The sequence below is a fragment of the Pagrus major genome, chromosome 5, assembly GCF_040436345.1.
Source record: "Pagrus major chromosome 5, Pma_NU_1.0".
NCBI lineage: Eukaryota > Metazoa > Chordata > Actinopteri > Spariformes > Sparidae > Pagrus > Pagrus major.
Genome location: NC_133219.1, coordinates 9,764,618 through 9,778,784, shown reverse-complemented (window position 1 = coordinate 9,778,784; position 14,167 = coordinate 9,764,618). Strand labels below are relative to the sequence as shown.

The following is a 14,167-nucleotide window of genomic DNA, read 5'->3' as shown; positions in this document are numbered from 1 at the left end:
TGTGCATAGATTGTGTGTGTGTGCTTGGCTGAAGTTCATTGATTTACACAGCCTGAGAGGACGTCGTGCCTGAGAGACAAAACTTAGGGCTGTGTGTCACGTGACGTATCCAACCAGGAAGTGAGGAAGTGCTGCTGTGGGAGAGCAAAGGGTGGCACTTTTCTTCTCCTCACCTCCTATCTTCTACTTCTTGGACAGAACAACGTCTTCTAGTTGATCTGTCAGGTAGGTGTCAGTGCATTAGAGATACTTGTTGTTGATGTTACACGTTCATGTACAGGCTGTGTTTACCTTACTTTCGGTTTGTCGCTCTCTCAGTTCAATAAACTTGATAAGGACAAAGGTATAGTCATGAAAAACATATAACTGGTAATTCACAATCTATTGGCCCACAATTTCTTTTTAAATGTGTGTTTTATTTTATCTTGCTGTACAAAGTTTACTGTATTTATCTATTTATATATCTCATTTTCATGAAAGCCCTTCTTGAGAGGGGTGTTACAAATTAACATCTGCTATAAACAGTATATACTTGTATACAAGTATATACTGTTTCAGTCTTTCTTTGTATATTGTATCTGTACTTGTCAAATAAACCATGAAGAGAGAAAAATAAATGAATGAATAAACAATAAAAACAGTAAAACTAGGAGTTTACCACTTGTTTAAATGTGAACATTGGTCTCTATGAGAGCACTGGTTGTACCAATTCAACTGAAAACTTTTTTTTTTTAAATTTAGTATTAATCTTTCATCATTTTTTTTTCTTCTCCATCCTGTCGATCATCTCATCACACAGGCCCAGCATCCACCTCGACACTGAGACCAGCCACTGCGGTCCAGCAATGCCTCTGTTTCAGGCTTCGGGTGGTGGTCGAGCGAATGCTAAGCCCAGGGAGAGCAAGGTGAGGAAAGTGAAGTTCAGGGGCACCTCTGGGAAGACGGATGAAGACGGCTCTGTGTATTCCTTGACACGGCTGTGTCTGCTGAGCCTCGCTGACAACATGAAGGACGTGTGGGTGAAGGACTACGCTGACAACTACATGGATCATTATTCCTTCAGATACATCATGGGGCCTTTCAACTTGCTGCGTGAGTCTGTGGGAGCTTATTTAACAGACATGATCACATTGTCCCTGTCTTGTAGGTAAAATGAATTGAAATAAATTGAATATAGGGATGTAGACATTTCTGCTTCTTCATGTGTGCTTTACATGAAACTATCAGTAGATTTTGATTACATCTAATCCTGCTACAATATCTCCCTGTCTGTCTCTCTTTCTGTCTTTTACTCTCCTGTAGCGGGTGATCTGGTCGAGGAGCTGATGTGGCTGCTGTGCAGCAGGAAGCAGTTGACCCGAGCAGCCCTCCACCTCCTGCTGGTCCCCCAACTCCGTGTGCTGTCTATGGAAAAGTGTTGTAGTCTGGTCAACTCGGCCCTCTGTCCCCACATTGCTGCACGTTGTCAGGTGAGAGGGAACCCTGTCTCCATGTCCTTTATCAGCTACTGATTGCAACTGATGTACATTTTTGTCTTTTACCAATAAAACCTGAAAGTGCACTTAACAGTTGAGTCAGCTGCACAGATGGTGCATCAGTTATTCTAAGAGAGCAATACTGTATGTCTGACTTTTTATTATTTTGCTATTATCTACTCGCCCTCATGCTGATGGAAAGTCGGGTGAAGTCCATAAAACATTGACATGAGCTCGATGGCGTGTTGAGGGTGTAAATAACGCCTTTTAAAATCGATTTAAGACTTTTGAATCCTGTGTCTGGCCTGTAACGCTTTAAAGTCTTTTTGTCTCAGGGTCTGTGGAGTCTGGACCTGACTGGAGCCCAGCAGCTGCCCTCAAAGGTCCTGTCTGAAACCCTCTCCTGTCTACCTGCCCTGCGCTCGCTCTCCCTGGCAGGTACACCTTGCGACAGATGTGTAATCAGGACGATCACTAGCAGCTGTCGTTTTCTGCGCCATCTGGACGTATCCCGCTGTCACTTCCTTTCCCCTGCTGCGCTACTTCCTCTTGGAGGTGGGGCTTCCCTTTTGTCCCCTGGCTGCACCTCTACATCCCAATCTTCTGTTTCCCCCTCTGCCTCTGCACCTCTGTCTCCTCTCCCCCTCAGCAGTCTGCTCGCTCTGGATATTGGGTTTGGGGAACAAGAGGGAGACCCTGTTGCGGCTGCCGCCTACCTTCTCCTCTCACTGCCCGGCCTGGAGAGAGTGGCCATGGACGGGCTCGCGCAGGCCTGCCGTCTCATCCACCACAGAGAGTTCAAGCAGACAGATGAGTTCACTGACAGAGAAGGGATTCCCAGGCTGGAGGAGGTGTGGGAGGGGTGGAGGCACAGGCAGGGCATGGATAGTTGTAGGGGAAAGGGAGAAGGAGCAGAAGCTGCAGATGAAGAAGATGAGGAGAGGATGTTATGGGAGGGATATGGTGGTGAAAATGAGGAAGATGAGGGTCCTAGTTGCTCAGAAGAAAAAGGGAGAGTATCTCAATCAGGCAATGAACGCCTGATCCTGCGCTTAAAGGACGTTAGCAGCTTATCATGTGACTCTCTAGACAGTATAAGTCGTTTGTGTCCAAACATCCACTCCATATCTGTGAACGTTGACGATTATGAGGGGACAAGAGGAAGAAACCAGCGCTCTCTGTTAGCCGCAGGCCTCCAGAAGTGGTCAGGCCAGCTGCGGAGCCTCTCACTTCACTACTCAGGCCCTCTGGTAGATCTCCTTCCTGCCTTGCAAGTTGCAGGCTCATCCTTGCTCTCTCTCACCCTGGAAGGGGTGAAAACCAGCCCTCACACCCCTCTGCTGGAGGTCATCAAAGCCTGTCCCAGACTCAGAGACCTGCTCATCTCCGCTGAGCCTCCCACCGTGTCACAGATAGAAGAAATCGAGGAGGATCAGCAGGATGATCGGGATCTTCCACGGCTGCCTGACCTCTGCTCTCTCACTCTCAAGTAAGGCTACTGTTGAGGTACACTGGGAACTATTGAACCCACATCAAAGATTGACCAACTGCAAGGATTTACTGTTTTGTTCCTGCACATGCAGTCATGTGTTTGTTGAATATTTTATTCATAGATTGATGAAGAGATATCCAGGATCCCCTCAGTAAAAACCTTTTGATTCTAATATGTCAACGAAATAAAACAAGAATTTTGAATTTAGCTTAATCCAGTGTTCAGATTTATTTTTGGGACATGCATACACATTTATGCACATTTACTTAGATGATGCCTGATTTTCGTATCTGTACCTAAGATTTCGGAAAACGTATAATACAAAAACATAATTGTCTTCTTGTAAGTAATCAACAGGGGAGGTTTCATGGGTATATTTATGACTTGAAAATGTTATTCAATTCACCTTTAGTATCAACCCAGCTGAACAACCCCCACAGATACTGTTGGAATGGGAAGTAGAAAGTCCCCATAGGACTCAGTAATGTTTATTGTTAGTGCTCAAATAATGAGAGTCAATAATGTTCACCAGAACAAACAGGAGTGGTTGTAACTAAGGAACCGCTGCAAGCCAGTTTTGATCAATAATTTTCGTGGTTCATGTTGTCATGCTTTTATCACGGCTATCTTTGTTTCTTTCACCAACAATACTACTAATCTACTCGTATATTTTTATTTCTTTTTTAAGGAAAGCTTGTTGTAACAGTTTTTCTGAAAGTGTTAAAAAAGGCGCATTAGTGTGTTATCATTGCATTTAACAATCTTTACAATAAATAGATGCATTTCTCTCTTTAGCTTCTCTGAATCATAGCTGTATTCACAAAATCCAAAGCACAGTCTGCTAACATTACAGTGGTGTCAAATACTCTTTAGCCACAAAACACTGCATCTGAGTCAAGCATAATTTGATAAAGGTTTTAAGGTTAAAACTGCCTAATCAAGTCATCTTCTTCTTTATTCATCTTCCTTGTGTCTATGAAGATTCTCCTACGAGCACAGCCAAATGAAGCCTGTCATGTCCTGGATGTCCCTGAAGAGGGTGCTCAGGTGTCTCCTGGCTGGTTCTCCTCTACTAGAGAAGCTCTCATTGGTCTCCCTGCCGTGCTCTCTGGACTGGGTTTTACAGGATGTACAGATCTTCAGAGAGGACCAGCCTGTCTTCGTTTCTCTCACAGACTTGCCACTCGGACGGGTACAACACATTGAAGTTCCACGAACAGATGTGAGGGCAGCAACTGTGAAAAGTATAATGCTACGGAGCAAGAGACTCAGGTTTGTAGATGTGAGTTGCTGCTGGCAGATCAGTCAGAGTGGATGGTTGGAATGCAAGGCATTCAGGAAAGTAGAAGTTGTCTGGTCTTAGTGAAGAGATGGAAACCTTCCAGCACAGGAGCAACACTGATGAACGTGGATAAATAATGCTTTAACTGATTAAAAATACAAATACACTGCACTCTTTTTACAGTATCAATTACGTTAGCACTTTTGGGGAAGTTACTTTGAAAGCATATAGCTTTACAAGTTACCAATTACTGCACACTAGAAGAAGTTGAACTACAGCTGAGGGAGAAATTTAGTTTGGTTAACTTAAAGGATACCTTTTACTTTAATTGTGTTTTATATGTTCTCGTGCATGTAAAAAGCTCTTGCAAGTTAAAATAGACCCCACCAACAGAAGCACCTCTCTCTTTACACTGACATATAATATGTATAGTATGTCCTTAGCACTTGTCTCATATCAAAACGTATGTGACGTACTCTTATGGTGCCTTGGATAGATTGCATACTGTATCTTTTGTATTGTATTTTAAATAAAGACTTTTACGATCATGTTTTTGTCTAAGTTAATGGAGACCCGAATAGAAAACATGTGACTGTTTATTTGATTTGATTACCATACCGTTTTCCCCTTGGCAATTTTTTATTCTCTATACAGACTAATATTTAATGTCGTCATGTTGTTTTGTGTATTTTAGCCATTTTCAATGATAGTAAAGTGAAATGTAAATTTTTTTTTTGTTTTTAATTAAGAGAAATAGGATTTGGACTTATTATGTATTGATTTCTTGTGGTACACATTCCGGCCACTAGGTGACGGTAATGCGCCTAAAGCCTGGTTACAGCGCGCCATTTAAATGTCATAGAAATAGAGGAATGTTGGGCGGTTTTTGGTTTACCTATGTTGTTACTGCTCTCCGGCCGACGCGGAGATGAAAATCAAACACACCGTGTCCGGGACACCCACGTCACTCACCGGAGACCTGCCACATACTCGCTTCATGTTAGCCAGCGGTTAGCATCTGGCTGCTCAGAAATGTAAATGTTTCTAGGAAAGGAGGGACTTTCACTTTTTTGGCCGTAAGTATGAAATCATTTAAAGGCCACGAACATTTAAGTTCACCGTGGTGACCATGACGATGTGTTTAAACATGTCAAATCCAGGTCTTTTAGCTCGCTGCTACACTATCGCAGACATCTGAAAACACTTGTGTTAGCTAACATTTCTTACTTTATTTTTAATAGTAGTGTTTCACCGTCGTCTTTTCAGTTCGGCTCATCTCTTTTAACAGCTCGAATACGTTGAAATCGTCTGTTATTACGGCGTCGATACATCCCAGCGATGCGACAACTTGCCGTTATGTTTTATTAGGCCTTTCTCATACAAGAGCTCAGAAGTTGATAACTAAATAATGGTAATATTTCTGATATTTTCCTCCAAAAGGTCATGGTGACAAGTAAGGAAAACGGGATGGAGCCACGGAACAAGCCCAGTCCCTCCTTCAGCACACTGATTCTTAATTAAACCAACAATCTGCATCATGGGAAGGTTTGTTTGCCTTCATCTGATTCATATCTGTGACATATTTAGAAATACTTTGCTGAGGCTCTCCTTTCTTTTTTTTTAATCTCTTGACAGGATCAGCTTTTCGTGCCTTTTCCCAGCCTCATGGCATTTCAGCCTGCCATCCCAGGTTCTCCCTCGGCTCCTGATACCCTCCCTCAGACAGCTGCTCTTCATCGGCCTGGTGCTCTGCCTCATTGGACTGCTCTACCTGCTGCTTGTCACTGGGAAGGGCCACGCGAGCTGGATCAGAAAGGAGAATCACTTCCACAGGTAAACCGCGAGCCTCTCTCCAGGTCCTTTATATTATGATCAACACAGAGAATAATATCTTAATAATTCTGTGTTGTTTAAAAGGCACTTGGCACGGGTGACAGATGTGGATGCAACAGACACAAGCAACCCCAACCTGAACTATGGCCTGGTGGTGGACTGTGGCAGCAGCGGCTCCAGGGTGTTTGTGTACTGCTGGCCCCGGCACAATGGTAACCCTCATGAACTGCTGGACATTCAGCAAATGAGAGATCAACACCGCAAGCCAGTGGTCATGAAGATCAAACCAGGTAAGGAGAGGAATTAGCGCTGTTTGTGTAAAGTGATTAAAATATAAGCTTGTTATTTATTTGGTCTTAATGTTTTTCCTTGCAGGGATCTCTGAATTGGCTAAAACACCGGAGAAAGCCAGTGATTATATCTATCCATTGCTGAGCTTTGCAGCCCAACATATCCCCAAAAATAAGCACCAGGAAACACCTCTGTACATCCTGTGCACAGCTGGAATGAGAATCCTCCCTGAAAGGTACAGTCGGGCAAATGAGTATCATCTTATCATGTTTACTCTCACTGTGTCTAGAAGCCGCAGATTTAGATTGAGCTGCAAGAAATACACTTTTAAACATGCACTGAAAAGGGAAAAGCATCAATGTGTATTATGGAAATACATTTTAAAATGATGTTTCTGTGATTTAATCTCAGTCAACAGGAGGCACTTCTTGAGGACCTGCGAACAGACATCCCAGTCCACTTCAACTTCCTCTTCTCTGATTCCCACGTGGAAGTGATTTCCGGAAAACAGGAAGGTAAATAAAAGGAATAATTATAAGAATAGACAGGACTGACAATCAGCATGCTCAACTATAATTTATTGCAGTTGCAGCTTTAGATTCATGACGTTATGAAACATTTTGATCATTTTATAACATTTAATAAAATGTTATCGAAAAATTATATTCATATGATTATTATATTCAGATAACAGTAAATATCACTATGTAGCAGATTGTCTCTACTGTCACAATACTGTAATTTCTAACTTTGATACGATACCTTTGAAAAATATCAATATTCAATAACATGGGGGAAAATTACAAAATTACAATAACATTTCATTGAGAGCATAAAATTTTAGATTTTTATTAAAAGATGAACATAACAAGGCTGTAACTTGTAAACTACAAAATATGACTTTTCTTGACTAGTAGCAAAGATCAGCAATATTGTTGTAAATAACAAGTTTTTAACTAAATATTATGTCCTCTATTTATGGGCTAATTCCACCAATACCGAGATACATTTCCTGATATCGATATATATCGTTCAACCTTTGAAAGAAATTTGCGTTTCCTAAAATACAAGGGATTTAAGATTCTTCACTGTATTGTCGACCCTAATTTAAGACTGAAGAATCTGGTAAAAGTTTACATTGACATTACAACTTGTCTTCATTGGCTTTAGGTGTCTATGCATGGATTGGAATAAACTTTGTCCTCGGAAGGTTTAACCATGTGCACAATGGTAAGTACTCAAACCATTAGTATTTCTACAGTACATGTGAACCAATCTACATAAGAAACACATATATTCCTCCAAATGTGTGAAAACACAATAATCACATGATAAACCCTTCCTGTCTGTTTGCTTTCTCCGTTCAATCTTTCAAGATGGGGAAGCTGTAGTGGAGGTACATGTCCCAGGCAACGATCAGCAGGAGGCGCTGGTGAGGAAAAGGACTGCCGGTGTCCTGGACATGGGCGGGGTCTCCACACAGATCGCGTACGAAGTGCCCAAAACTGTAAGCTTTGCTTCTCCACAGCAGGTTATTATCCACAACCAATTCTGTTTTTGTGCTGTCTTTGGTTTTTTTGTCACTCACCCTTTGTTCTTCTCCCTCCTTCCAACCTCTGTCATTCCCTGGTTAAACCTGTATGCACCATTTTTGTCCCGTGGAGAGGATCTGCTCTCCATTCATCACTATTGAAGGGCACACTGTAAGCCTGCTGCATGACTCCATGGCAGGACTTTTGCACTGAGAACATTAAGTCATGTATGCAGAGACTGCCAAGAGCAGTGAGGGTTGTCCATGGCAAGAATTTTTGTTTGTGTTCTAGTGATTCATGTACAGTAGTCGGTTTGGCAGACGATGCTTGTCCTCCCTGCCCTCATTGTTTTCCCTTTCACCACATGATGTTCAATCAAATTTCACTGTCATCTTTTTAGATAGTTTCAGTTTCTGTTCCTGGTGTGTTTTCGAGATACGGTAACCCAGACATAATATTTAGTTTATATTGCCTCCGAAACATAGGTAACCTGCTGTAGTAATCTGTATTAACGTGTTGCATGTCAACACTGCTGTCCTCTATAGATGTTAAACACATAAGGATATGTATGGGTAAATTATGAGAGTGTCATCATTCCCAGGCTCATTTTTGTTTGTTCCCTAGGAGGAAGTTGCCAAGAACTTACTGGCAGAGTTCAACCTGGGGTGTGACGCACATCGTACAGAGCATGTTTATCGTGTTTATGTGTCTACCTTCCTGGGTTTTGGAGGAAATGCAGCACGCCAAAGATATGAAGACAACCTCCTCAGAAATACTGCCACTCGAAACAAGTGAGACCCACAGCCAGATCGAGTTCCTCTGATTGATTTATTTTTCCTTTTTTTATTAACAGTGTATTACTGTTTGATCCAGACTCTTAGATCAGCATATTGGCGAGACAGCAGAGTCTCCGCTCCTGGACCCGTGTCTACCCACAGACCTGCAGGATGAGATCGGTCCATCTATGCAGAAGCTCCACCTGCGAGGCACAGGAGACTTTGACCTGTGTAGGCAGATTCTGCAGCCGTTCCTCAACCGCACCAACGAGACCCAGACCTCCCTCAGTGGTATCTACCAGCCATCCATTGACTACAGCAATAGTCAGTTCTACGGCTTCTCTGAGTTCTACTACTGCACGGAGGATGTGCTGCGCATGGGCGGGGATTATAACGCTTCAAAGTATGCCCGGGCTGCCAAGGTAAACACAATGAAGAGAAATCACGTCTGCTCTCATGAAACATGACAGATGGAACCTCAATGTGTAATTCATTCTCTATTTTTGTTTTTAAAAAAAGCTTCATCTTACTTGACCGTAACATTTTGTTGCAGTGTATTCTGTCAGATAGCTAATCATCACAGCACCACTGGCTGTATTCTTTCTCAAACTGGTTCACTTACTGTTTAAAATAAGGATTTTAAGACCCCCATGCCTTTTATGTTCTGCAGAATTGATTTTTTTTTTTTACATACAGACACAAAAAAAAAACTAACTGCAACGAAGGCCTTCAGACAACTAGCTTGTTCAGTCTCTGCCTGCATTAGAGGAAATAGATAACATAGACAAACCATTGTGATGATAAATCATTTTCACATGACTCTCACTAATATAGTCAATACTATTTGAGAATATGTCTGCTAATAAGTTGGAAATGGCAATGGCAAAGAGATGGAGGTGAAAAACAAGGAGACCCTGAAATCATGGGTACTAAAGCAACATCAAACAACTAGCAGCCACGAAGGGCGACCGTTGTGTCACCTCACGTCGCCTGTGTCTCTAAAAGCTGCACTTAAACGCAACAGCAAAGACTATTAGACTATGACTAACTAGCTTGTATGCTCTGCGCCTGCATGAGAGGAAATAACTCTCCATACCACCAGGTAGCAGTAGTCTGTATTCGTCACTCAAAAAAGGAAACCAGACGATTCCGCTGTTTTGTCAAAGTAGCGTTTTCTGACACCATTCTTGTTAATAAAGCCACTTCTGATCGAGAATATGTCAGATAGGTTGTTGCAAATGGCACGGGTGAAGAGGCAGGGCGAAAAGCACGGAGACTCCACACTAAACCGATTTAATCATGATACTAAAGCAACAGGCTCGAGGTGCTTTCCCTTTCTTTTTCCGTTTCTTATCTCGTGCACTGATTCGTTTAGCTGTACCTCGGCCAAGGATTCAGCATGCTCAGTCAGCTGAAAAGCCACCTGCAAGAGCCGACTGACTGACTGGGCCACAGACTCATCTAAGGTCTGGCATTTGTGTGTCAGGGCCCTGAAGTCAAAGGCACGTACAGTATTTGATTTAGCATCGTTATAATCTTCTTACCAAGCCTTCTTTCACAACCAATTCATAAAATATTCTATTACTACATATGAATTTAGTGGAGTTGATCGAAAGTATAATGCTACATTGGTTCTAATAGTAAAAGTATTTTGGAGCAGCAAGGTTTACTGTATTATTTAATGGCATCTTACCACTGAAAACATTCCTGGAAACATCCCTAATGCTGTAGTTTAACATTTACAGAGTTACTGTTCCACCCAATGGAGGACTCTGAGGGAGCGCTTTGACTCCGGCTTGTACGCCTCTCATGCTGATCTTCACAGACTGAAGTAAGTCATGCAGGATTGTTAAACTGCCTCTAAAGCTCAACTAACCAGTTGGTCACATTCCACAAAGGATGCCAGCTAAGTTTGGACTCGAATGTTTATCAGCGGCTTTATGTTTATGTCTGCAGGTACCAGTGTTTCAAATCAGCGTGGATGTATGAAGTATTGCACTCGGGATTTTCTTTCCCTGCCAATTATAAAAATCTGAAGACTGCCCTGTTGGTCTACGATAAAGAGGTCCAGTGGACTCTTGGAGCTATTCTTTACAGAACACGGTTTCTGCCTTTGAGGTAAGATAGATTTTCCCTCACACGTGTCCCATTCTTAGCCTTAAATAAATTTAGCTGTCAAAATAATCGTCTTAAATCTATTCCTCAGTGTAAGTGGAGGCGTTAATTCTTAAAGCTCTTAATTTGTACATGAGCTGAGAGTTTGAAACAATGATCAGTACGCAGGATTGGCTGTTCATGGGCGTAGCACAAGGGCTTAGACAGCAGCAGGAGGGAAATTAAAGCGAAGGAATGTCACTGGTCTCAAACATATCCTGAGTGTGAAATGAGCTCTGTCAAAGCCTCTAATATACGACAGATTATAGACACAACAGATGAAACTGAACAACAAAACAGTTAAAGTAAATCTTCAACAATTCACCGGCATCTTTTAAGCATATACTACAGTTTTAAAATGATTTATATCTGAGACTAAGTTTAAAAGGGGGATTTAACATTAGAAAAAAAGAGTTAATCCTGATCAATGTTCTTTGAATAAGTAAGGAAAGAAATTCCTGATTTCTGCTTCATTGAAATGTAAGCTCCCAAGAACTGGAAAATCAGGATTCTTGTTAACACACGTATCCAGGCAAACGTCTGTAGGTCTTAATATATAATCACAAACACGACCTGTAAATCAGTTTCTGTTTACACGTCATATCTTTGTTCAAAGCTGGTCTAATATGGGTGTGTTTTTTTCCACCTCTTTCAGAGACATCCAGCAGGAGAGTCTGAAAGGAGCGCACTCTCACTGGCGGCACAGCTTCTCCTTTTTCAACAACCACTACTTATTCCTGGCTTGTTTCTTCATTGTGTTGCTGTCTATCATGTTGTACTTACTGCGACTCCGCCGCATCCATCGGCGGGCAGCCCAGCGCTGCACCCCCTCCTCTGTACCGTGGTTGGAGGAAGGCCATGGCTCGCCAACACTCCCTATCAACCTCTAAATCTTTCAGAGCATAAAGTCTGGACAGCATGTCCAGAGCCAATCCTCACTCCTTTTCTCTCCGAGGATTGAAAACAAGGCTGCTCCCTACGACGAGTTGTAACAGAAATGGTACTTAGAATTGGATAAATGAGGATGATCTTATGTCCTCCTCCTTACCTGAGCCCATGACATTTTTTTGTTTATTTGATATTGAGATGTCTTTTTTAGAATTCATGTTCTTGCCTGCGACATGCTCCATTATCAAAATCAACGGCAACTGCCTCCTGGTGTCTTTTTCTTGTATTTCTAAAAAAGACAAAGAAACACGATGGTACTTGGTTTGCTTGCCTATCTTCCATACCCAAATATTAAGTATTCTGCGTTGGAAACTTATTGGACTTTTGCCTTTCTTTATGCCTTTTGTATGTGTACGATCACATCTTTTCTTTTTTGTTTTTATAGTTGGTACGATCACTCGCCATTTCTACACAAACGTCAAATGCAATACGATTTGTAATTAGTGGAGCACTTTGTAATGCAGTTAAGATGCTTTTCCCAGCTAGAATGGTCCTTTTTTTTGTGTGTGTAGGTGTGCGTGTGTGTGTGTGTGTGTGTGTGTGTGTGTCTTCTGCCTCAACAAGACAAATAGCCTTTGATGGCTGTAGTAGTGCAATACATGTCTGGTCACTGTTGGCAGAAACTCTCCAGAATGCATTAGCTCTTTTGTCGAGAGTATCAATTTCTCTGAAAGCCCTGCTGAAATTCTTATGTTGGGTCATCTGACTTGTGAGTTGGATTCCGTTGCATATATTTATGTTGGGCTTCATTTTCAGAAGCCGTCATATCACTGCTGTGAGGGGACTGTAAATGAGAGCACATGCCCCCATTATTTATATCAAAATGGTCTAGTGAAATGTTTGCACAGATGAATGCGAAATAAATGTTGTCACATTGCAGTTCAGTAATAAAGGTTTTATGCTAAACTTGTCTGGCTGTTATTTCCTGAGGAGGAGCTCAGACTAAACAAGCGGTGTCTGCATGTCCTTGCAGTGAATATGAAATAGGTGGTTGGTCTCCAAGTGTAATGTAAACACCAGCCTCTCTGGACAGCACTGGGAAGGGAAGAATTTATCCCAGTTGACTTAAGATTTGCTGCATGAGAGGATGAGCTGAAGCGCTGTGGATAATCTGATCGTCTGTTTCCGTAGCTGTGCAAAAACATCCCCAACGATGTCCAGCATGACATTATGTAACTTTTTTTATCTTAAACTGACCGCTTCAAAATCCTTGTGATGGTACAGTGTCTTGTAATAGGGTGAATGGTGATGCAACCACTCCACCCTCCTATCACTTGTTTCTGCACTATGTAACTTCAGTGAGAGGGTGGGATCATAACGTTAGATATATGTTTAATACAGGTTTTCAAGACATAACATTGTTATGATGTTATGTTTGTAGTTGGCACCTACACTACGCCTTACAAATTTTTACAGACCTGGGATTTGTATTCACGACTGGTGTTGCACTCAGAATCTGTGGGCACCAAATCAAAAACTACAGAATGGATTTCCACGAAACTTTGATGGAGGATGGTACTCGGCCCAGAACAGACCTCATTAACTTTTGGTGCATATCTGAATAAAGGGACAGATCCAGATTTTTTTAACATTGTGAGATTAGGCATTTTTCAACATTTTCGTTAATTTCTCAGGGAATAATGCATGGATCTTGATGAAAAATTATTGAGGTGGCTGGTGTCTATCAGTGACAACAATTTGATGCAGATCCTAATAAAGATCTAGCTATCAGATTTAAATACGTTTTATTTAAAATTGGATTTGACTTGATTGAATAAAAGGGTCCTCTTGGGCCTTGGTGGTGGTATGCACTCTGCTGAGTGTCATTCTGGCTACTGGTGGATTAATATAAAAGCAGGATTTTACTGTAATTATGAGATGTGCTGTCACAATTACCCAGATCCTCGCATTTGTGAAGCTGGAACCATGAAATGTTTTTACTCTTGACTTAAACAGTTATTAATTGATGAACTGACTAATATTTTAGACAGTTAATTTAGAGCAAAACATCATATTTTAGTAGGTGTGTAGATTTCTGGCACAACTTCACCTACCTCCAGGGTGCATGGAGACAGATAAAGTTTTTCTATATACTATACTATACTATATGTTTTTTCCCTTTTGTGTTTTGTGCGCAAAAATCTTAATCTCCAACGTAACTAGTGACTAAAGCTGTCATATAAATGGCGTGAAGTGAAAAGTAAAATGTGGTAGAGTAGGAGTATAAAGTGGCATGAAAAGACTCAAGTAAAGTACGAGTACATTTACAGTACGTGAGTAGATATACGCTGTTAAATTCCAACTGGGTGGATCACAGCCTGACCTTGTTTTCACTTGCAGATGTGACCCGAGGCAAGGCTGCTGGTAATAAAAATGGGACAAAT

General features: G+C 41.6%; 2 protein-coding genes across 3 annotated transcripts; both read left to right on the top strand.

Moving 5' to 3' along the window:
• The first annotated feature begins 138 nt into the window (after positions 1 to 138).
• On the top strand, positions 139 to 4,797 carry LOC140995593 (uncharacterized). The gene is made up of 5 exons (XM_073465651.1): positions 139 to 225; positions 800 to 1,092; positions 1,303 to 1,469; positions 1,811 to 2,964; positions 3,949 to 4,797. Exons 2-5 carry the CDS (start codon positions 846 to 848, stop codon positions 4,328 to 4,330), a joined length of 1,950 nt encoding a protein of 649 aa, XP_073321752.1. The 5' UTR covers positions 139 to 225; positions 800 to 845; the 3' UTR covers positions 4,331 to 4,797.
• Positions 4,798 to 5,206: 409 nt separating this feature from the next.
• Positions 5,207 to 12,689, top strand: entpd4 (ectonucleoside triphosphate diphosphohydrolase 4). Of its 2 annotated transcripts, none has more exons than XM_073466585.1 (13): positions 5,207 to 5,325; positions 5,690 to 5,794; positions 5,885 to 6,082; positions 6,167 to 6,372; positions 6,458 to 6,608; positions 6,785 to 6,888; positions 7,544 to 7,603; positions 7,750 to 7,904; positions 8,530 to 8,696; positions 8,779 to 9,103; positions 10,427 to 10,512; positions 10,638 to 10,799; positions 11,491 to 12,689. In XM_073466585.1, the coding sequence occupies exons 2-13, from the start codon at positions 5,787 to 5,789 to the stop codon at positions 11,723 to 11,725; spliced, it is 1,857 nt and encodes a 618-aa protein (XP_073322686.1). In that variant the 5' UTR covers positions 5,207 to 5,325; positions 5,690 to 5,786; the 3' UTR covers positions 11,726 to 12,689. The 2 variants fall into 2 exon arrangements, with proteins under 2 accessions (XP_073322686.1, XP_073322687.1); XM_073466586.1 differs by having other exon boundaries at positions 5,216 to 5,325; positions 7,750 to 7,880.
• The last annotated feature ends 1,478 nt before the right edge of the window (positions 12,690 to 14,167 follow it).